Source organism: Vipera berus (genome assembly GCF_964194415.1).
Source record: "Vipera berus genome assembly, chromosome: 10".
Lineage (NCBI taxonomy): Eukaryota > Metazoa > Chordata > Lepidosauria > Squamata > Viperidae > Vipera > Vipera berus.
In genome coordinates, this window is record NC_138213.1 from 5,933,962 (window position 1) to 5,955,625 (window position 21,664).

General features: G+C 43.0%; 1 protein-coding gene across 2 annotated transcripts in view; it reads left to right on the forward strand.

Moving 5' to 3' along the window:
* The window catches only part of ZNF423 (zinc finger protein 423), a 228,363-nt gene that overhangs the window by 106,151 nt on the left and 100,548 nt on the right, over window positions 1-21,664 (forward strand). For both annotated transcript variants that reach the window (XM_081336148.1, XM_081336149.1), the window contains exons 4-5: window positions 2,888-6,111; window positions 15,363-15,447. In XM_081336148.1, coding sequence (XP_081192274.1) covers window positions 2,888-6,111; window positions 15,363-15,447 — 3,309 coding nt within the window. The remainder of the gene's footprint in view (window positions 1-2,887; window positions 6,112-15,362; window positions 15,448-21,664) is intronic.

Genomic DNA, 21,664 nt, shown 5'->3' on the forward strand with positions numbered 1-21,664 from the left:
GAGAGAGAGAGAGAGAGAGAGAGAGAGAGAGAGAGAAGGCGAAGCATTCTAATGGGCGCTGTAATGTTATGCTCAAAATTAGCAGAGTTGGGGTGGGGTGGGGGAAATAGCTAATTGCTGGAGGGCAGGTTCAAACTTTGCTATTTCAAAGTGGAAGAAAAAATCTCTGCCTGACACAAAGAATGAATTATTGTGTGTATCTCCATCTCTATCTTCCACCTTTATCTATCATCTTATCTTCCTATTTCTATCTTCTATTTTCTCTCTCTCATCTCTGTCTCATGCATTCATCTATCTATCTATCTATCTATCTATCTATCTATCTATCTATCTATCTATCTATCTATCTATCTATCTATCATCTATCTATCTATCTATCCATCCACCCACCCACCCACCCACCCATCCATCACCTCTCTAGCTCTATCTTCTGTCTTCTCTCTCTCATATCTATCTATCAATCATCTGCCTGCCTCTCTCTCTCTCTCTCTCTCTCTCTCTCTCTCTCTCTCTCTCCATCCATCCGTCTCTGTCTCTGTCTTCTATCTCTACTTATATGTTATCTAGCTGTCTTATCACTCTGTCTCTGCCTCTGTGTTTCCTATCTCTATCTATCACTTATCTATCTTTATCTCTCTGTCATCATCTTTATCATCTCTATCCCACTTCTCTATCTGTGTGTCTCGTACATAATTCCACCCAATTGATTAACAACGTAAAAAAAGACCCAGTGAGCCCGGCCAGTCATTCTCTTGTACCCAGTGAAATATTTCAGGACAGAATAAAGAAAATAAAGAGAGATCCCAACCCCTCATGGGGAGGACCTTGTCCCTGTAATACAGATTTATGGCAAAAGTTGTTTTGACACTGCTGAGATGATGATGGCTTATCACTCACGCCGAGAAGAGCTTCACTGTCACAGCGCAGTCCAAAGCATGCAGGCTTGAATGGCGGTTGTACAGCATTCGGCTGGACTTCCTCCTAGGAAAATGCACATTTGATTTCAGCTGTAAATACAAAGGAGGCCAATGGGGAATTACAGTGGTGGAGGATGCTGGAGGGCAGGTGATTGGGGAAGAAAGTCAGCTGGCTATATCTTTCTTGGTGTGACTTTTATAGAGTGGCTCTGCAACTCTGGAGAAGGCTGTCTTCTGTCTTCCCACTGTTCCAGCCTCACGCAGGCAAGGAGCATGGTTGGGAGAGCAGCTCAAGGACGGAAAGGTGTAAAACATTTGACTCAGCCTTCCATCCTTCCAAGGTCGATAAAATGAGGACCCAGATTGTTGGCGGTAAGAGGCTGACTCTGTAAACCACTTAGAGAGGGCTGTAAAGCACTATGAGGTGGTATATAAGTCTAAGTCAGGGGTAGGGCACCTTGGCTCTTTTATGACTTGTGGACTTCAATACCCAGAATTCCTGAACCAGCCATGCTGACTGAGGAATTCTGGGAGTTGAAGTCCACAAGTCATAAAAGAGCCAAGGTGCCCTACCCCTGGTTTAAGTGCTACTGCTACATGTGGATTCTCAGAGCAGAGGCAACCGAGAAGAGCTGAGCAAGGATCCGTATCATTCTTGTGCATTTGTCTGAACAGTGCAGACATGAGAAAGAGTGAAGCAATTGCCCTGATTGATGTTTGGATTGGGGGAGAAAGATGCACCTGGGTAGAGTCAGCCGTCCTTTATGGTTGATCGATTCCACTTGAACCCCCTTTTTCTTTCCTTTGCAAGGGAAAAGATCTGCACAAACCCCAGCCTGCCTAAATCAAGTCAGCATCCCAATTCGGGTACTTGTTCCACAATATGGCAACATTCCCCACCTCCTCCTCCCTCCCCCCCCCAAAAAAAAACAGATTCCCAGGCGCCACGCTATAGAAATGCTTGCCATCTCCGGCTACTGCCGGAGTGGCTGCCATCTGACTGCAGAGTTGGCAGACACACAGGGCGCGAGGTTGGCACTGCAGCCCGGCTGCCTCCCAGCACAGAGATGGAGCACCTTTAAAGTTAGAACGCACCAGCTGAGAAGTTGCCTCTTCCTGCTTCCGAAATAAAATCAAAATCCCCAGACTCTCATTGGTGGCTGGAAAGCCACTGGACCCGTTGAGCTTTGACCCATCATTTCTGGATTGCTTTAGTGCCAGGGTGCAGTTTGGGGAAAAAAAAATCTATCTTGCTTATGTGGCACCTCCGTTAAGTGGTTCTCCGTGGGTCTGGGTCTGTGTGGGTGAGGGAGAGAATCTGGCTGCATTCTTTCATGGTTAGCTTTCCTTGTTTCGGACCGAGCTGCTGGTTCCAGCCAGTATGATCTGAAATCCGTTCCGACTTATATCTGTATGTGTGTGGGGGGGGGGGGGAGAGAAAGGTTTGCATTCCAGCGCTTAATGCTGCAGCCGGAGCTGCTCTTCGAAATGTTTGTGTCACTCTGAGCCTGGCTGCCTTCTCTTTTCGTGACTGGCTGTTTATTGCTTGGCAATCGAGTAGACAGGTGTTAAACCTGCTTGGGGCAACTGGGAGGGGCAAGGGGGAAAGAGAAACGGCTCTGCATTAATAGTGATCTCCTGCAACTGCAAACAGAAACTGTTTTTCTCTTGTGTTTTCTTTTTTCCCAGAGAGATAGTTCTGTGCAAGTGGGGGGGAGAATTTCCTTTCTTCTACTCAAATATCCCTTTCGGCTTTTGTGCCGTTGTTTCTTTGGGGTTTTGTTTTTCTTCAGCAGTGGATTTTCTTTTTCCTTCCTTACCCCCCCCCACACTCTCTTTTCTTCCACCCCCCCTCCCCACCGCCGGTGGTAGCAGAAGGGCCATAGTGTTGTGGAACGGCTGGCTTTGTCCCTGTTTTCACAGATGCACTGGGAATTGTTTTTAATCTCCTTTCTGCTTTCCCATTACAGATGGCGAAGACGACCCACAACTCTCTTGGGTAGCTTCATCTCCCTCCAGCAAAGACGTTGCATCACCCACTCAGATGATAGGAGATGGGTGTGATCTCGGCATCGGAGAGGAGGAAGGGGGAACCGGCCTGCCGTATCCCTGCCAGTTTTGCGATAAGTCCTTCATTCGCCTGAGCTACCTTAAAAGGCACGAGCAGATTCACAGCGACAAGCTACCGTTCAAATGCACCTACTGCAGCCGACTTTTCAAGCACAAGAGGAGCAGAGACCGGCACATTAAGCTGCACACGGGGGACAAGAAGTACCACTGCCACGAATGCGAGGCGGCCTTCTCCCGCAGCGACCACCTCAAGATCCACTTGAAGACTCACAGCTCAAGCAAGCCCTTCAAGTGCACGGTCTGCAAACGGGGGTTCTCCTCCACCAGCTCCCTGCAAAGCCACATGCAAGCGCACAAGAAGAACAAGGAGCACCTGGCCAAGAGCGAGAAGGAGGCCAAGAAGGACGACTTCATGTGTGACTACTGCGAGGAGACCTTCAGCCAGACCGAAGAGCTGGAGAAGCACGTCATGAGCCGCCATCCACAGTTGTCTGAAAAGGCTGACTTGCAGTGCATCCATTGCCCGGAGGTCTTTGCCGATGAAAATTCTCTCCTCTCCCACATCCACCAAGCTCATGCCAACAAAAAACATAAGTGTCCCATGTGCCCTGAGCAGTTCTCTTCCGTGGAAGAAGTTTATTGCCACTTAGATAGCCATCGACAGCCTGATTCCAGCAACCACAGCATCAGCCCAGACCCCGTCTTGGGCAGCGTGGCCTCCATGAGTAGTGCCACACCAGATTCCAGTGCATCGGTGGAACGGGGCTCCACACCTGACTCGACCCTGAAACCCTTGAGGGGGCAGAAAAAAATGAGATCGTTGGAAAGGGAAGAGGGCCAGACTTGGTCAAAAGTAGCCTACAGCTGCCCTTATTGCACCAAACGCGACTTCAACAGTCTTGCTGTTTTGGAGATCCATCTGAAGACCATCCATACAGATAAACCTCAGCAAAACCACACGTGCCAGATTTGCCTTGAATCCATGCCTACCTTATACAACCTGAACGAACACGTGCGGAAAGTGCATAAAAACCATGCCTATCCGATGATGCAGTTCAGCAACATCTCTGCTTTCCACTGTAACTATTGCCCAGAGATGTTTGCTGATATCAACAGTCTGCAGGAACACATCCGTATTGCCCATTGTGGGCCGGGAGCCACAGCACAAGATGGTAACAACGCCTTCTTTTGCAACCAGTGTTCCATGGGCTTTCTCACCGAAGCTTCTCTGACTGAGCACATCCAGCAAACTCACTGCAACATTGGGAACTCCAAGTTGGATTCTCCTGTGGTTCAACCCTCTCAGTCTTTTATGGAAGTTTATTCCTGTCCGTATTGCACGAATTCGCCCATTTTTGGCTCCATCCTCAAGCTAACAAAACATATTAAAGAAAACCACAAGAACATTCCACTGGCACACAATAAAAAGTCCAAAGGTGAGCAGAGCCCAGTGTCTTCAGATGTTGAAGTTTCTTCCCCCAAAAGACAACGGCTTTCCGCTAGTGTCCATTCTGTTTCCAATGGCGAATACCCATGTAATCAATGTGAGCTGAAGTTCTCCAACTTTGAAAGTTTCCAGACCCATTTGAAGTTGCACTTAGAGTTGCTGTTAAGGAAGCAGTCATGTCCTCAGTGCAAAGAAGACTTTGATTCCCAGGACTCTCTTCTGCAGCATCTCACTGTCCATTACATGACGACCTCAACACATTATGTCTGCGAGAGCTGTGACAAGCAATTTTCCTCGGTGGATGATCTGCAGAAGCATCTCCTGGACATGCATACGTTTGTCTTATACCATTGCACCCTGTGTCAAGAAGTTTTTGACTCCAAAGTATCCATCCAAGTGCATTTGGCAGTCAAGCACAGCAATGAGAAGAAAATGTACCGCTGCACAGCATGTAACTGGGATTTTCGGAAGGAGGTGGACCTCCAGATCCACGTGAAGCATAGCCATTTGGGGAACCCCGCCAAGTCACACAAGTGCATCTTCTGTGGGGAGACCTTCAGCACAGAGGTGGAGCTGCAGTGCCACATCACGACCCACAGCAAAAAATACAACTGCAAATTCTGCAGTAAGGCGTTCCATGCCATTATTCTCCTCGAAAAACATTTGCGGGAGAAGCATTGTGTCTTTGATGCAGGGGCTGAGAATGGCACGGCCAATGGCATGACACCAGCCAGCAAGAAGGCCGAGTCGACAGATATCCAGAACATGTTGATCAAAAACCCAGATACATCCAATAGCCACGAAGCTAGCGAGGATGACATTGATGCCTCCGAACCTATGTACGGCTGTGATATTTGCGGAGCTGCGTATACAATGGAAGTCCTTCTGCAGAACCATCGTTTGCGGGATCATAACATCCGACCTGGGGAGGACGATTGTTCCAGGAAGAAAGCAGAGTTCATCAAAGGGAGTCACAAGTGTAATATCTGCTCAAGGACCTTTTTCTCAGAGAATGGCCTCCGGGAGCACATGCAGACCCATCGGGGTCCAGCCAAGCATTATATGTGCCCTATTTGTGGGGAGCGCTTCCCATCGCTCCTGACCTTAACAGAACATAAAGTAACTCACAGCAAGAGCTTGGACACGGGCACATGTCGGATCTGCAAAATGCCCCTGCAAAGTGAAGAGGAGTTTATTGAGCACTGCCAGATGCATCCTGATCTTAGGAATTCCCTGACCGGGTTTCGCTGCGTTGTCTGCATGCAGACAGTCACCTCGACTCTGGAGCTGAAAATCCACGGAACGTTCCATATGCAAAAATTGGTGGGGAGCTCGGCCACTTCCTCGCCCAACGGCCAGGCTTTGCAGAAATTCTACAAGTGTGCCCTGTGCTTGAAAGACTTTAGAAACAAGCAAGACCTGGTGAAACTGGATGTTAATGGTTTACCATATGGTCTGTGTGCTGCTTGCATGGCTCGGAGCACCAATGGACAGTCCTTGGGCCTGACTGTACCAGACATTAGCGAAAGACCTTGTGGTAGTCTGAGATGTCCAGAGTGTAGTGTCAAATTTGAAAGTGCTGAAGAGCTAGAGAGCCATCTCCAGCTGGATCATCGAGACCTGACGCCTGAAACCAGTGGCCAAAAGAAGGGTACACAGACGTCCCCCATTCCCAGAGTAAGTATTGCCGTAGATTTTCATGAATATCACTACAAATGATCGGTACAAATCTGTATTCTGTTCAACACTTTACGTGTTTGAAATGTATAGAGGTGATTGTCAGTTAATGGTGGCTTATTCAGGGACTGTTCAAATGCACAGTTGGGCTGAATAAGTGGTGTTTACAATTGGCCCTTGAACTTCCTGCAGTTGCAACACTGCTGCAGTCATGTGATCACAGTTTGGGTGCTCGGCAATTGGCCCAGAACTTTGATCAGCCCAACATCCTGCAATCACCTGACACTCAGTTGCAGCTTTCCCTACCAGCTTTTCATGAGCAAAGTCAATGGGGATGCTTTCAGGAAGTTGGAAGTCGTGATCACTGAGGTTCTTGCTTAATGACCTACGATGATGCGCTTAACAACAGTAGCTGGGCGGGCTGCTGGAACTGCTGTCACTAGGTGATATGGTCATGTGACATTGCACTTTGCAACCACATTGCATAGTGATGGAAATTCCGGTCCTGGTCATTAAGCAAGGACTACCTCTAGAATAGAATTCTTTATTGACCAAGTGTGGTTGGACACACAAGGAATTGGTTTCCGGCACATAAGCTCTCAGTGTACATACAAGTAATAGTGGTAATCATGATCATATACAACATGAAAATACATTCATCATAAATCATGAAATACGACTTAAGATGCCAACAGGTGAGGAGAAACTTGCATTCTATTTTAGAACTGAAATGTCTTGTGTCTATCTGCCTCTTCCAAAGCCTAGAGTTGGTACATAAAATTCTGTATATATGAGAGTTCTGTGTGAAGGCTGAAACCGGATAAAATTTTGGATTGATGTATGTCTTTTATACAGACGTTATTCTCAAACTCCTGAGTATGGGTGCCTAATTGCAAAAATGAAGCAGTATAGGTTTCAGTTTTCACTTTTTTCTTTTAAGCTTTTAAACTTTTAACTTTTCTTAATGTTAAATCCGGGTGGTGGTGATGCTCTTTGGACAAGTCGTGTGACTTTACTTACAGGCTGGATCATTTGCTGGAAATAAAGATTGTTTCATGGTTAAGTGATAGTGAAGTGCCATACCCTAAAAATATTGTGTAGAGCCTTATTCCTCTGCAAGCTACGTCTAGCAGAGTTGGGAAAAAATGTCTAAAATTGCTGTCATCTGCCTGAAAACTATTGGACAGGGAAGCAATGCATCTCAGTAAATAATTAATTTCTTACTGATTTTTTTTCCAATTAGATATAATTTTTACAGAGAAGATAATCGGATAATTTTTGGATCTCATTTCTTTGGATCCTCTTAACATTTAGAATTCTGAAGAAGGAAAAATGATATAGTGGGACCTTCCTTACAACATGTTGTCCCATATTCTTTAATCTTTCTGCTTTGCTCAGCCTCCAAGCTGGAGATTGGAAATGGGAATTCAGAAAAGCCGAGTAAGCCCTATTATACATCACTAATTCAGAACTTTGCAGAGTCACTGGGAGGCAAAGAAATTTAATCATTATCTGGAGAAGAGCTTTTTTTAGGCCTGTTTCATTTACTGTATGTTCAGTTTAAAAAAAGGTAAAGGTAAGATTTTCCCCTGTCAGCTGATCTTTACAATTATGACTGTCACAGCATCCCCACAATCATATGATCAAAGTTGGAGCACTGGGCAACCAGCACACCTTTACAATGGTCACAGCATCCCAAGGTCATGTGATACACCTGGAATACCGGATCCAGTTTTGGTCACCATGTTACAAAAAAAGATGTTGAGACTTTGGGAAAAGTGCAGAGAAGAGCAACTAAGATGGTTAAAGGCCTGGAGACTAAAACATATGAAGGACGTTTGCTGGAATTGGGTATGTCTGGTTTAATGAAGAGGAGGACCAGGGGTGACACGATAGCAGTGTTCCAATATCTCAGGGGCTACCACAAAGAAGAGGGAGTCAAGCTATTCTCCAAAGCACCCGAAGGCAGGACAAGAAGCAACGGACGGAAACTCATCAAGGAGACAAGCAACCTAGAACTAAGGAGAAAATTCCTGACAGAACAATTAATCAGTGGAACAACCTTCCTCCAGAAGTTGTGGGTGCTCCAACACTGGAAGTTTTTAAGAAGAGACTGGACAACCATTTGCCTGAAATGGTATAGGCCAGTGATGGCGAACCTTTTAGAGACAGAGTGCCCAAACTGCAACCCAAAACCCACTTATGTATCGTCGGGTGCTGGGTGGGCATTGGCCCATTGGATGGGTGTAGCCTATTGGGTGGGCATGGCCCATTGGGTGGGCATGGCTGTGGTGGTAACGGCAGACTGGGTGGGACTAAAATGTTCAATCAATTCCAACTTTGCGAGATCTTTTTTTTCCTGCGAGAAGTTGAAATTGATTGATTGAACCTTTCTTTGCACACAGCGGCGGAGGCCTAAAGCAAAAAGGTTTTATAAAACCCAGCTGAAGGCCTAGGACTGGGACGACGGCGCATGTGCCCACAGAGAGGGCTCTGTGTGCCACCTGTGCCACACGTGTCATAGGTTCGCCACCACGGGTATAGGCTTTCCTGCTTGAGTGGGGGTTGGACTAGAAGACCTCCAAGCTCCCTTCCAACTCTGTTATTCTGGCCCAACACCCATCCAAGAGTCTTTCCCCTCACTTGAGTCTGAAATCGTCTGACAAAGCAACCTCCTGGGAATCAGTCATCCAGGAGGGTTTTGCCAGTAAGGGCAATATGTTGGGTTCAAAGGATTTGGGGTGGTGGGGTGGTGTTGCAACAATCCCAAGCTAAAACTCCTTTTTGCTTTATTTCATTCCGTGCTTTGCTGCGGTGCTTGCTGGAGGTCAAGTGAATCAGTGACTAGACCGGTCTCCAGCTGTGATATACATCTAATTCTACAGAGAATAAAATACAGAATGGAAACACCTCTCCCTTCAGCGTGAAGCCCCTTGGGCTTTCGTCATCCCAAACTGCTTATTATCCTGGTCCCCGTCTTTCTACTTTTTTTTTTCTTTCTTGGTTGCACTCTGCCCTTCTCTTCTTAAAGAACCTGGACTTTTAAAGGCTTCGACTTTTATGACAGGCTAATCCTAGTCTTGTGTGGCTGCACACAGACAGTGGCTGCAGTACTTCAAACACTCACTGCACAGTTTTTTTTTTTTAACTACTATTCTTCTGGCTTACCTCACAGTCTCCGCGAATGGAAATGGATGCTGTCCCCTTCACACCTACTTTTAAGTATATCCCTTCAAGAAGCGCTTCCATTTTTCCTCTTTTCTCCGGAGAGACTTTAAGTTCTTCAACAAAGTAAATGTGTTAAAATTGTATCCCAAGAGAGCAGATTTTTTTTTTCTTGTAGAAGATAATGAAAAAAAAATCAGAATTCAGATTGGTGCCAAATTACACTTTACCGAAGGTATTGGCGTATATGCTAATATTTTACTTCTGCCATTTATCATTAACAGGAGTAGTTCTCTTAGTAGATTGATGGATGGAAAACAAGGTCTCTGCCTCTTTCGTCTAACCCAGGGGACTCCAAGCTTGGCAACTTTAAAAGTTGTAGACTTCAACTCCCACGAGGGCCACAAGCTGAGTTGAGGTCCACAAGTCTTAAAGTTTCAAGTTTGAAGAGCCCTCATCTAACTCCTCCTAGTCCTCCAGGCAGATTATCACTTGTCCTGACCCTGCTCTGTTTCTTCAGCCTTCATCAGTTAAGGAAGAATGTGGGTCCTTCTCACAGGAATTTGGGTATTCTTCTTGTAACGAGAGTATCTTTGTTTGTGGAGTACCAAATTATCTGAACTCAGATGGTACCTGAATTGTGACGAGTGTTCCCACAGCACCTCCATTTTTGAAAAGTGTGAGTAGAACGTGATTGGCTCACCTCCCATTTTGATCCAAGATCCCACCTTTGGTAAGCAGTGTTGCATCAGGCTTTTTTAGGCTTAATGCACCTGCACATGGAGGATATTCAACTCCCTCCCCAAATTGCCATTTCTTTATTTTTCAGAAAAAAAGACATCAACTTGATATTCTTCAGATGGATTGGGATGGCGATGCCCCCAGGTCCTGGTCAATTAGGCCAAATACGGGAGCTGTCAGCTCAGTGTATCTGGAAAACTGCACAATGAGGAAAGCTGGTTAGAAAGAGATGCCCTCCCTGTTTTTATTTATTTGACCAACAAATAAGGGTCTGTTCCTTTTTTGTTTTTTAATCCCATTTATATCCCGCCCTTCTCCGAAGACTCAGGGCGGCTTACAATCTAAAGCACAAACCAATGTGCTTAGCAATAGCCTTCATTCTATGTATATGCCTGCTTATTAGGGCTTTTGAGCCCCCCCAAGTGGCATTATTACAAAGTCAGCTTATTGCCCCCAACAATCTGGGTCCTCATTTTACCTACCTCGGAAGGATGGAAGGCCGAGTCAACCTTGCCTGCTGCTTCAGAACAGTGTTTCCCACCCTCAATCATTTTAAGATGCATGGACTTCAAGTCCCAGAATACCCCAGCCAGCATTGCTTTGCTGGCTGGGGTATTCTGGGACTTGAAGTCCACACATCTTAAAATAGTTAAGATTGGGAAACACAGCTTTAGGATGCAAGGAGACGAAAAGGTTTCGCTTAAAATTGGCAGCATCCAAGTTAGGAACCTAGTAATTCCCGTGCTTATTCCCATCCTTGTAGAAGTCACTTTCTGAATGCAACGTACGCAGAGACATCCACATATGCCTCTGTGTGTGTATATATTTCTGAATGAGGCTGCTTGCAAGTCAGCTTAAAGGTTTTAGCAGATTTCAGAATTATAGGTAGGGGCCCCTGAGCGCTTGTAGCATTTTTCGGAGAAGCGTAAATTTCAGTAGCTTGTTAAAGAGGTACGTCGAAGACAGCTAGGGAAGCTAGATTGAACAACACACTGTTCTCTGTTTTCTAATCTCTTGTTGATTTGTAATACAACAGGTAAAATGTAGTTTTTACGCAGCCAGCCTTGTACGTGAAATACCAACTGAACTGTCCAAATGATGTTACTATTGTATAATTCTTGACCAGTTCTTCTTTTTTTCCCCTGGGTCATTATTGATTTTTTTTTTCCTTTTACACAGAGCCCAACAGTGGAGGATTAGGGGAAAAAGGTATAGTCAGAGAGAAGCTATGTTGAGATTACATTAAAAACAGTAGGAGTACATGCTTCGATTAAATGTAAGCGTGTCTCGGTATCTCAGCTCAGAAGGGAAAGAAAGGTAGATTTGAAATATAGGAAGTGCCCTGGATTCTAATACTACGGTAATTAACAAGTGCATCTTGGAAACTTAGCAGCTGAGACTTGGAAAGTTCTAAAAATATCTTGAAAGTAAACACTGAGAGAAAAAGTATTATGGTAAAGAAGCTTTTGAGAAACAATTACAGCTAAGAAGATGAGATAATTTTGTTTGATTTGGTAATTCTCTTTTAATGAGTTGTGTAGCACATCCTGGAAAGGAGTACGCAGTCTTTCTTTCTTTCTTTCTTTCTTTCTTTCTTTCTTTCTTTCTTTCTTTCTTTCTTTCTTTCTTTCTTTCTTTCTTTCTTCCTTCCTTCCTTCCTTTCTTTCTTTCTTTCTTTCTTTCTTTCTTTCTTTCTTTCTTTCTTTCTTTCTTTTTTCCTTCCTTCTTTCCTTCCTTCCTTCCTTCCTTCCTTCTTTCTTTCTTTCTTTCTTTCTTTCTTTCTTTCTTTCTTTCTTTCTTCCTTCCTTCCTTCCTTCCTTTCTTTCTTTCTTTCTTTTTTCTTTCCTTCCTTCCTTCCTTCCTTCCTTCCTTCCTTCCTTCCTTCCTTCCTTTCTTTCTTTCTTTCTTTCTTTCTTTCTTTCTTTCTTTCTTTCTTTCTTTCTTTCTTTTTTCCTTCCTTCTTTCCTTCCTTCCTTCCTTCCTTCCTTCCTTCCTTCCTTCCTTCCTTCTTTCTTTCTTTCTTTCTTTCTTTCTTTCTTTCTTTCTTTCTTTCTTCCTTCCTTCCTTCCTTCCTTCCTTCCTTCCTTCCTTCCTTCCTTCCTTCCTTTCTTTTTTCCTTCCTTCCTTCCTTCCTTCCTTCCTTCCTTCCTTCCTTCCTTCCTTCCTTCCTTCCTTCCTTCCTTCTTTCTTTCTTTCTTTCTTTCTTTCTTTCTTTCTTTCTTTCTTTCTTTCTTTCTTTCTTTCTTTCTTTCTTTCTTGTCTTAATCTGTCAGCCATCTCCAAGGTGATGCACCCTGTTGGGACCCAAGGCTGAGTGGCAGATGCAGGTCTTCAGTTTGAATGAGATTCTCAGCTTCTTGTACTGGGATATTTATACCCTTCCATATGCATTCTCACATTTTGTTACTCATATTTGAGGTGTACAAGCAGTCCTCAATTTACAACCACAATTAAGACCAGGATTTCTGTTGCTAAGCAAGGAAGTTATTAAGTGAACCATGGCTGATTTTATGACCTTTTTTGTCATTGCTGTTAAGCGAATCATTGCTGTTGTTAGGTGAATTTTGCGGTGGTTGAGCGAATCTGGCTTCTTCCATTGACTTTGCTAGTTGGACACCAGCTTGGAAGGTCTTAAATGGCAATCAATCAATCAGAATAGAGCTGGAAGGGACCTTGGAGGTCTTCTAGTCCAACCCCCTGCTCAAGGAAGAGACCCTAATTTGAGACAAGTGGATGTCCAGTCTTTTCTTTAAAAAAACTCCAGTGATGAAGCACCCATAACTTCTGAAGGCAAGCTGTTCCACTGGTCAATTGTCCTCAATGTTAGGACATTTCTCCTTAATTCCAGGTTGTTTCTCTCCTGGATTAGTTTCCATCCATTGTTTCTTGTCCTGCCTTCTGGTGCTTTGGAAAATAACTCAACCCCCTCCTCTTCTTTGTGGCAACCCCTCAAATACTGGAATACTGCTATCATGCCCCCACCCCCTTTAGTCCTTTTCTCTAGACTGGACATAACCAGTTCATACAACCGTTCTTCAAACGTTTTATCCTCCAGTCTCCTAATCATCTTAGTTGCTCTTCTCTGCACTTTTCCCAAAGTCTGAACATCTTTTTTGTAAACTGGATGCGGTATTCCAGGCGTATCACATGACCTTCAGGATGCTGTGACCATTGTAAATGTCTGATGGTTGCCAAGTGCTCAAATTTTGGTCATGTGATTGTGGGCATGCTGTGACAGTCATAAGTGGAAAGGCCAAGTCCTAAGTCACTTTTTTTCCAATGCTGTCTTACCTTCAAAGGGTTGCTAAACGAATGGGTTGCAAGTCAGGGATTACCTGTATGAATGCCTGCACCAGACATCAAGCTACCTTTCATGATTTTGCTTCCAAGCAGCCAAACTTTCTGCTGTTTCATTTGGTAATGCAAAGTGTGTTGTTGTGCAAGGAATAAAAATGGAAAGAAATTTTAGCAAGGAGCTTCTAATGGACTTCTTCGCCTTCTGACGTGAACCCTTTAAATTTTAATACCGATGCTAATCATTCCTGGACATTTTCTCCTGGTGTCATTGCTAGGAAGATACAACCTTGCCACTTCTGAGTACAAACCTCTTGTCGGCTTGTTTGAATAAAACAAGCCAGTGTCATTGCTTTTTCCAGCTAAGCTTCTGTAGCCTGGCACAGGAAATGCATAATAAGTGAGAAAAAGAGAAAAAGAATAAAGAGGGCGGGGAAAAAAACCAAGTCATGTTTCATTATAGATTGCTAATATTTCCTAGAATTCCTATTTTTTTCTTCCAAAAGGAACACGTGCATGCTATTCTGTGGATACTCTCTAGTTTCTTTAATGTCTTTTTTCTGCAATCACATTCCTCTTATTTAAAGACCAGACACGTTTTATTGCAAGGAATAAAACCCTTGGAACACTTTTAACAATCTAAGCTTGCCATCCTTGTCCTTACTTACAGAGAATCCCACTGTCTAAGAGTAATAAAACAAAGAAAGATACACCAACTGGTGTTATATTTTCACTGATCAATAAAACATTCCCTAAAAAAAAGTTTTTAGGTATTTTGGAGCAGAATGTATAGTATTACTGTTAATTTCATTGAGCTGGTCTTGCATTAACATAAATCAAAGTTGAATTACTGGACTGTGGTGACTTTATTGAATGGTGAACTCCCATCTTAATGCTTTCCAGAAGTCATGTGGGCTTTCAGTCATTCAAACTTTGAAAATAAAGCTGGAAACACCTCATGGATGGATTATTTCTACTCCTGGATGCTGGCTTTGCTGAAAGAAGCAAACAGCTTAACAATCAGATTAAGAACGAGAAGCAATGGATGGAAGCTAATGAAGGAGAGAAGCAACCTAGAACTAAGGAGAAATTTCCTGGCAGTGAGGACAATTAATTAGTGGAACAGTGACTTGCCTCCATCATTAAGATGAGGCTGGACAGCCATAAGTGGAAAGGCCAAGTCCTAAGTCACTTTTTTTCCAGTGCTGTCTTAACTTCAAAGCGTTGCTATAAATGAATGGGTTGCAAGTCAGGGATTACCTGTATGAATGCCTGCACCAGACACCAAGCTACCTTTCATGATGTTGCTTCCAAGCAGCCAAACTTTCTGCTGTTTCATTTGGTAATGCAAAGTGTGTTGTTGTGCAAGGAATAAAAATGGAAAGAAATTTTAGCAAGGGGCTTCTAATGGACTTCTTCGCCTTCTGACATGAACCCTTTAAATTTTAATACCGATGCTAATCATTCCTGGACATTTCAGCCATTTGTCTGAAATGTTGTAGGATTTCCTGATTGAGCAGGGGGGGGGGTTGGACTAGAAGACATCCAGGACCCTTTCCAACTCTCTTATTCTGTTATTCCTGCACTCAGTAACTACTGGTGATAGATATTATCTATCTTACTATAATATCTACTTACTATATGTAGATGTATTTTTCCCCATGATGATCTATCTCTAACTTGGTCCTTCTGATTTTTCAGTGGCACACCTCTCACCACTTTGAGTCCATCCAACATAATTTACTTTTTCATTCTTAAAAATCCTGATACTTTGGAATATAGAGTACTTTTTTTTTTGTAAAGAGTAGTGCCGCTGGAGGAATTTGAAAAGTTTATGGAGGTTTTCAAACATTGATGTATAGAACTTATTACCTGCTTTTCGTGGTAACTGAAATTCCAAAGAGGGAGGTACTGATTAAGCTAAAACCACAATGTAAACCGTTTCAGAAAGACATAAAATAGTTCTGTGTTAATACTAGAACACCAAGAGTTCTAGCATAGCAAAAAAAGATTATTGGCCTTATACTTTTCTTCTCCCTTTCTTAAAACAGAAGAAGACTTACCAGTGTATCAAGTGCCAGATGACCTTTGAAAATGAAAGAGAGATACAAATCCACGTTGCAAATCATATGATTGGTAAGAGGTCCTCAGCCTTGCTTCCTTTGGCTTAATCTTTGCTGTTAACTTCCATTTAGTCTGTAGCATTTTTATTTTGTGATTCTTTGACGACGAGTTGACATTTCCTGCTTAGGTGTGATTCAGATGGACTGTTTGATATGGTTAGTCTTTCTCTATAAGTTAATCTCTGCCAGCTCACCTCTGTGTGGTTCAAGGGAGTACACATTAAGACCTTTAAGTCATGTTCAGGGGTCAAGATTGTGTAGTTTCTTTTGATTTTCTTAAAGATCTATTGTTTTAAGAAAGGATACTAGGTGTAAACAGTGATGTCTGATTCTTCTGGTTTGGGATCATATCTTGTAATCATAGATTATAGCAGTCTTAGTTAAGATATGCTGTTTTGATTGTTGCTTCAATATATGTATGTATGTGTATGTATGTATGTATGTATGTATGTATGTATGCATACATGTAGCAGGGTAACCGTAAAGTTGTGCTGGTTTTCCATTTGCTAAGTTTCTAAGGATATTCTTGTCTTCATGAAGCAGTGGTTTCTGGAGATGGAATGGTGATCTAGGGATTCAGAGAAAACAGTAAACCACCATTAACAAAAAATATGATTTCAAACATGATTAAGAGTCAAATTCCTCATATGACAATGAGAGTTTGAAAATCTTCTACCTTATAACATAGAATTTCTATTTTAACTGGAGGGCAGGGGACGGGGTGAGGAATAATCCTGATCTTTACTGATTTTCATCACTTACTGTCTGGTTCTTTGATTGTTGCTTTTCTCTACATTACTTTCCTTTTCTTTGAGATTTTCTTGAAATGCGATGCCCAGAATTCTATATCATAGTTAAGGTGGTGTTTAATTAGTGCAGAAGAGTTTGGTTGTGACTCTTCCAGCAACTGAAAATTCTTCTATTAATGCAGCAAGTAATGAGCATTTGAAGAAGGAGAGGTATAGACAGAGTTTAGAAGATTCTTACCTTTGCGGTGTTGTGTATGGATCAAGTTTTCACTTATTGGTTCATTTCAAAATACTCTCTGAACTTCCTAAGTATTGCATCTGTTCCCCCACCATTCTTCTTTCTGCTCTCTTGAGTCTGTCTGTCTGTCTGTCTGTCTGCCTGCCTGCCTGCCTGCCTGCCTGCCTGCCTGCCTGCCTGCCTGCCTGCCTGCCTACCTACCTACCTACCTACCTACCTACCTACCTACCTACCTACCTACCTACCTACCTACCTACCTATCTATCTATCTATCTATCTATCTATCTATCTATCTATCTATCTATCTATCTATCTATCTATCTATCTATCTATCTATCTATCTATCTATCTATCTATCTATCTATCTATCTATCTATCTATCTTATCTGCCTGCCTGCCTGCCTGCCTGCCTGCCTGCCTATCTATCATCTATCTATCTATCTATCTATCTATCTATCTATCTATCTATCTATCTATCTATCTGTCTTGTCTTGTCTTGTCTTGTCTTGTCTTGTCTTGTCTTGTCTTGTCTTGTCTTGTCTGTCTGTCTGTCTGTCTGTCTGTCTATCTATCTATCTATCTATCTATCTATCTATCTATCTATCTATCTTTCCTCCTCCCCCTCCTCCTCCCACCCTCCTCCATCATCTTCCATCACCTTCCTCCATTTTCCATCTTCCATCTATCTTCTATCATCATCTACATCTATCTATGTCATCTCTCTTTTTCACCATCATCCATATCTATATTTATATCTATTCCCATACGACAAATATCTGAGTCCCAAGCGTAGCTATACCCATTTTTTCTCATCTTCCAGGCATTGCAGCCTTCGTTCCCTAAAATCTTAAATCTATCCCCCTCTCTTTTACCAGCTACTACCAAAAGTCATTCTTCAACCTAATGTGGAATTGGGACACCGATAACTATGGTAGAGAAACGTCTCCTTCCTTTGCAGAACTCCTTAGTCATGGTTACCTTAATCAACATTAACATGCCGGGAAGATTCAGCTTATGCGTGCCCCTTTGAAGAATGGTCCTTCTGCAAATTTGGGGACTATTTACCCCTGCCAAGCCCTCACCCATTCTCACAACTGCAGTGGCATGGGGAGTCCTACCCGACTTCTCCAGAGCCTGAACAGAAGGACTGACTTCTTAAGAGAAGATAGAAGGGAAAAATATGTTGCTTTGTTTTCCTTCTAAGACCTCTGGGATATTTTTTTAAAAAATAAAACAAGTGAAAGTCCCTCCTTTCCCCAACTTCATAAATCTAACCAGTCTCTAAAATGGAGCTGATGGGAAATTGTTTCCAAGCTAAGCTTTCAGGGTTGAGGAGATGGTCTCTGCTTTAATAATAACCATAACATAATAGCATTATCGTCTAGGTATGATGGAAAGAATTCCTGTGACATGTTTTCATTTTTCAAGGATTAGAATTCCCTCCTTGCTTTGCTTATGATTTCCTCCTTTCCTTTTAAAGCTTTGGGTAGAACACGCTAAGGTTCTATTAAAAAAAGCTTTCTTTCTTTCTTTCTTTCTTTCTTTCTTTCTTTCTTTCTTTCTTTCTTTCTTTCTTTCTTTCTTTCTTTCTTTCTTTCTTTCTTTCTTTCTCTCCTGACCTGAGAATGGCTCCCACTTCTCCATCCCCATCCTGCCTTTGACTGTCTCCTGCCTGAACTGTGGTTAGATGTGATGGACATCATCAGGATCTGAATCCAGAGGGGGTGTCGGAGTCAGTCAGGCTGGCATGTAACATCACAGGAGATGCCTAATGATGCGGATGTTTCCCGCCCCACTAAGAAAGAAAGGAAGGGGGCATGTAATGTGCAGGCATTTAAGATTGAAAATTGGCCCCTCTTCTGTCTTAAGAAGGGACGTGGTGGCTCAGTGGGTTAGGACGCTGAGCTTGTCGATCAGATGGTCGGCAGTTTGGCGGGTCGAATCCCGAGTGCCGCGTAACAGAGTGAGCGCCTGTTACTCGTCCCAGCTTCTGCCAACCTAGCAGTTCGAAAGCACGTAAAAATGCAAGTAGAAAAATAGGGGAACCTTTACCTTTACGTTTACCTGTCTTAAGATGAAGAGATCAAAGACGTTCCTTCCCCACAGTTCCTTTTTGAGATGTAGAATATAACACAAGGACAGAGGGATAGAAGCAAGATCACACGAAGTGGTAATACCACTTGATAATGCCTTGGTAAGACCACACTTGGAATACTCTGTCCAGTTTTCGTAGCCATGTTATTAAAAAAGAGGGTGAGACTATAGAAAGTGTGCAGAGAAGAGCAACAAAGAGGATTAGGGGCCTGGAGGCTAAAAACATTTGCAAAACAGTTGTGGGAATTGGGTATGTTTAATAAAAAGAAGGACTATGGGTGACATGATAGCAGTCTTCCAATAGCTGCCGCAAAGAAGACAGGGTCAACCTAGTCTCCAAAGCACCTGAAAGTAGGACAAGAAGCAACAGGCGAAAACTAATCAAGAAGAGAACTAACCTAGAAATAATGGAGAAATTTTCTGACAGTTAAAAATATTAATCAGTGGAACGACTTGCCTCCAGAAGCTGTGAGTGCTCCAACACTGGAAGTTTTTAAGAAGAGCTTGGACAACCATTTGTCTGAAATGGTATAGGATTTCCTGCTTGAACCGGGGGTTGGACTAGAAGACCTTCAAGGTCCCTTCCAACTCTGTTATTCTGTTTGATAACTGTCTCTTGCATTTAAGATCTGCTTTATTCCGCTTCTGGGATTGATAGTAGTTAACAGACAATAAATGTAGTGAAACATTCGAGTCTAGAGCTCTATGTTAGCAAAGTAGAAGTAGAAAAGCTCTAGTATAGGAATTCAAGCCTGTCCTCTCAGATGACTCTCCATTCTGTGTCTGTAAGTATCCTTTAAAGGGGACTAACCATCACTGCCCTAGGACTAGGTTGTGAATTCCACTGTTGAGCAATTCTTATTTTCAGAAAGTTTTATAGCACATAAGCACATGCCATAACTCTGTAATTCCATGTTCTACATTTCTGAACAATGAGGAACAAGTGCTCGTCTTTTTTTTTGTCTTCACCTTTGGAACCAAGAAAGTTCCACGTCCATTTGCACTGAGTAGTGCAAAAGGGTGTGGCGCCTTCTTGGAACTGCTGAAAGGGACTGTGTTGTAAATTGTCGCTCGGGATCTTGCAAGTTTTTACACTTTGCCATCTCAGATGAAGTTAATGTCCGTGTTTGCGGGTTGCACTAAGTATCTGAGAAATTTCGACGTTATCTTTCTTCATCTGGGATTTTTTTTTTTCATACCCTGGATTATATTTTCCATTATTTTGAAGCATTTACCAGGTCAACTGAAGCTGAAGGCAGTTGCAGTCCAAAGCATTTGGGGGGGGGGGGAAAGTGAGCCAACACTGGTCTTATTGTTGTTACTGGGAATTCTGGATGTGGATTACGGAGGTTGTAATCCCAACACATTCTGGCTTGGGGAAGTTTGAAATTGATACGGAAAGGAATAGTGGACCATGGAAGAATTAAGACAGCTAAACTTTAAAATGTGACAGATGGTTTTTGAAGCATTACATGAAAATGAACATATTTCTGGACTTCACAATTGACTATGTTAATTAATTATGGATACATTACAGACTCTAAATCTCTATCCAGTATTCTTTAATTAAATCATGTTTCACATTGTTGTTCCTTTGAATTGGACAGTTCTGCTCTCCTATTTCCTTGATGTTATCCCTATGTGCTGGTCTTCTCTTCAAACTGGTGCTGGACAGAGCTTTTGCGAAATAAATTCAAGACCCGTGACAGCTGGCAATTTTGGGAATTTCAGTCTCAATGCCTCTAAGATATTGTAGGACCCATTGCAAACTTTTGAACTTGAGAGGAACCTTACGATCTTCCCTACTTCCATAAGCTTTTTTGGTACCCTTAAACGCTCTACATGGGGCTGCCCTTGAAAAGCATCCAGAAGCTCCAATTGGTTCACAATGCAGCAGTTTGCATGGTTGCGTGCAAAACCAGGAGTGCATATGTGTCGCCTCTCTTGCAGGTGCTGCACTGGCTGCCAATTTGCTTCCGGGTGCAGTTCAATTCATGTTACCTTTAAATCCCTTCATGATTTGGGACCAGTTATCTGAAGGACCAAGAAACGCATTTCTGGTTTGGCTTTCCCTGGAAAGGCATGAAAGGATAGCTAGCATTAAACAAGGTCTAAAGTAGTTCAGGAGATTCGCCAACTGTTCACCTCTCTTTCTTTCTTTCTTTCTTTCTTTTTTTCCTTTTTAAAAGGATACTGGATGAGAACACTGGATTAATTTTTCCCCCAGTGAAGACATACCATTCTTGAAAGCTGTTATTTATCCATGATTAGACTATTGAAATCATATTTCTTTCTACTACCTCCTTGAGAAAAAAAACACAAAAACTATAGTTTAGGATGGAGGCACTTCAAGTTCTTAATTTTAATTCCGCCTTAAGCATGAAAAGCAGCTGAGTGACTTGAGCCAATCACCAGGAGACTGGGAGTTCTAGTCCCACCTTAGCTATGAAAGTGGGCTGGGTGACTTTGGGCCAATCACCAGGAGACTGGGAGTTCTAGTCCCACCTTAGCTATGAAAGTGGGCTGGGTGACTTTGGGCCAATCACCAGGAGACTGTGAGTTCTAGTCCCACCTTGGGTATGAAAGCCAGCTGGGTGACTTTGGGCCAATCACCAGGAGACTGTGAGTTCTAGTCCCACCTTGGGTATGAAAGCCAGCTGGGTGACTTTGGGTCAATCACTAGAAAATGGTGAGTTCTAGTCCCGCCTTGGGTATGAAAGCCAGCTGGGTGACTTTGGGCCAATCACCAGGAGACTGTGAGTTCTAGTCCCACCTTGGGTACAAAAGCCAGCTGGGTGACCTTGGGCCAATCACCAGGAGACTGGGAGTTCTAAACCCGCCTTAGCACTGAAAGCTGGCTGGGTGACTTGGGGCCAGTCACTCTCTCTCAGTCCAACGAACTTCACAGGGTTGTTGTTGTTGTTGTTGTAGGGGAAATAGAAGGAGGAAGTTGTTTTGGATAAGTTCACTGCCTTGAGTTATTTATAAAAATAATACCGTTGGGATACAAATAAATCAATGAACCCAGCCGATATTATGTATGAACAAGATTTACAAGCTTTATATTTCTTCCTTTTTGGTGGAGCCCTTCCGAAACAAAGCTGATTTTTTAAAATATCAGTGCCCCCTTCTTTGGTGTCTCTTTCATC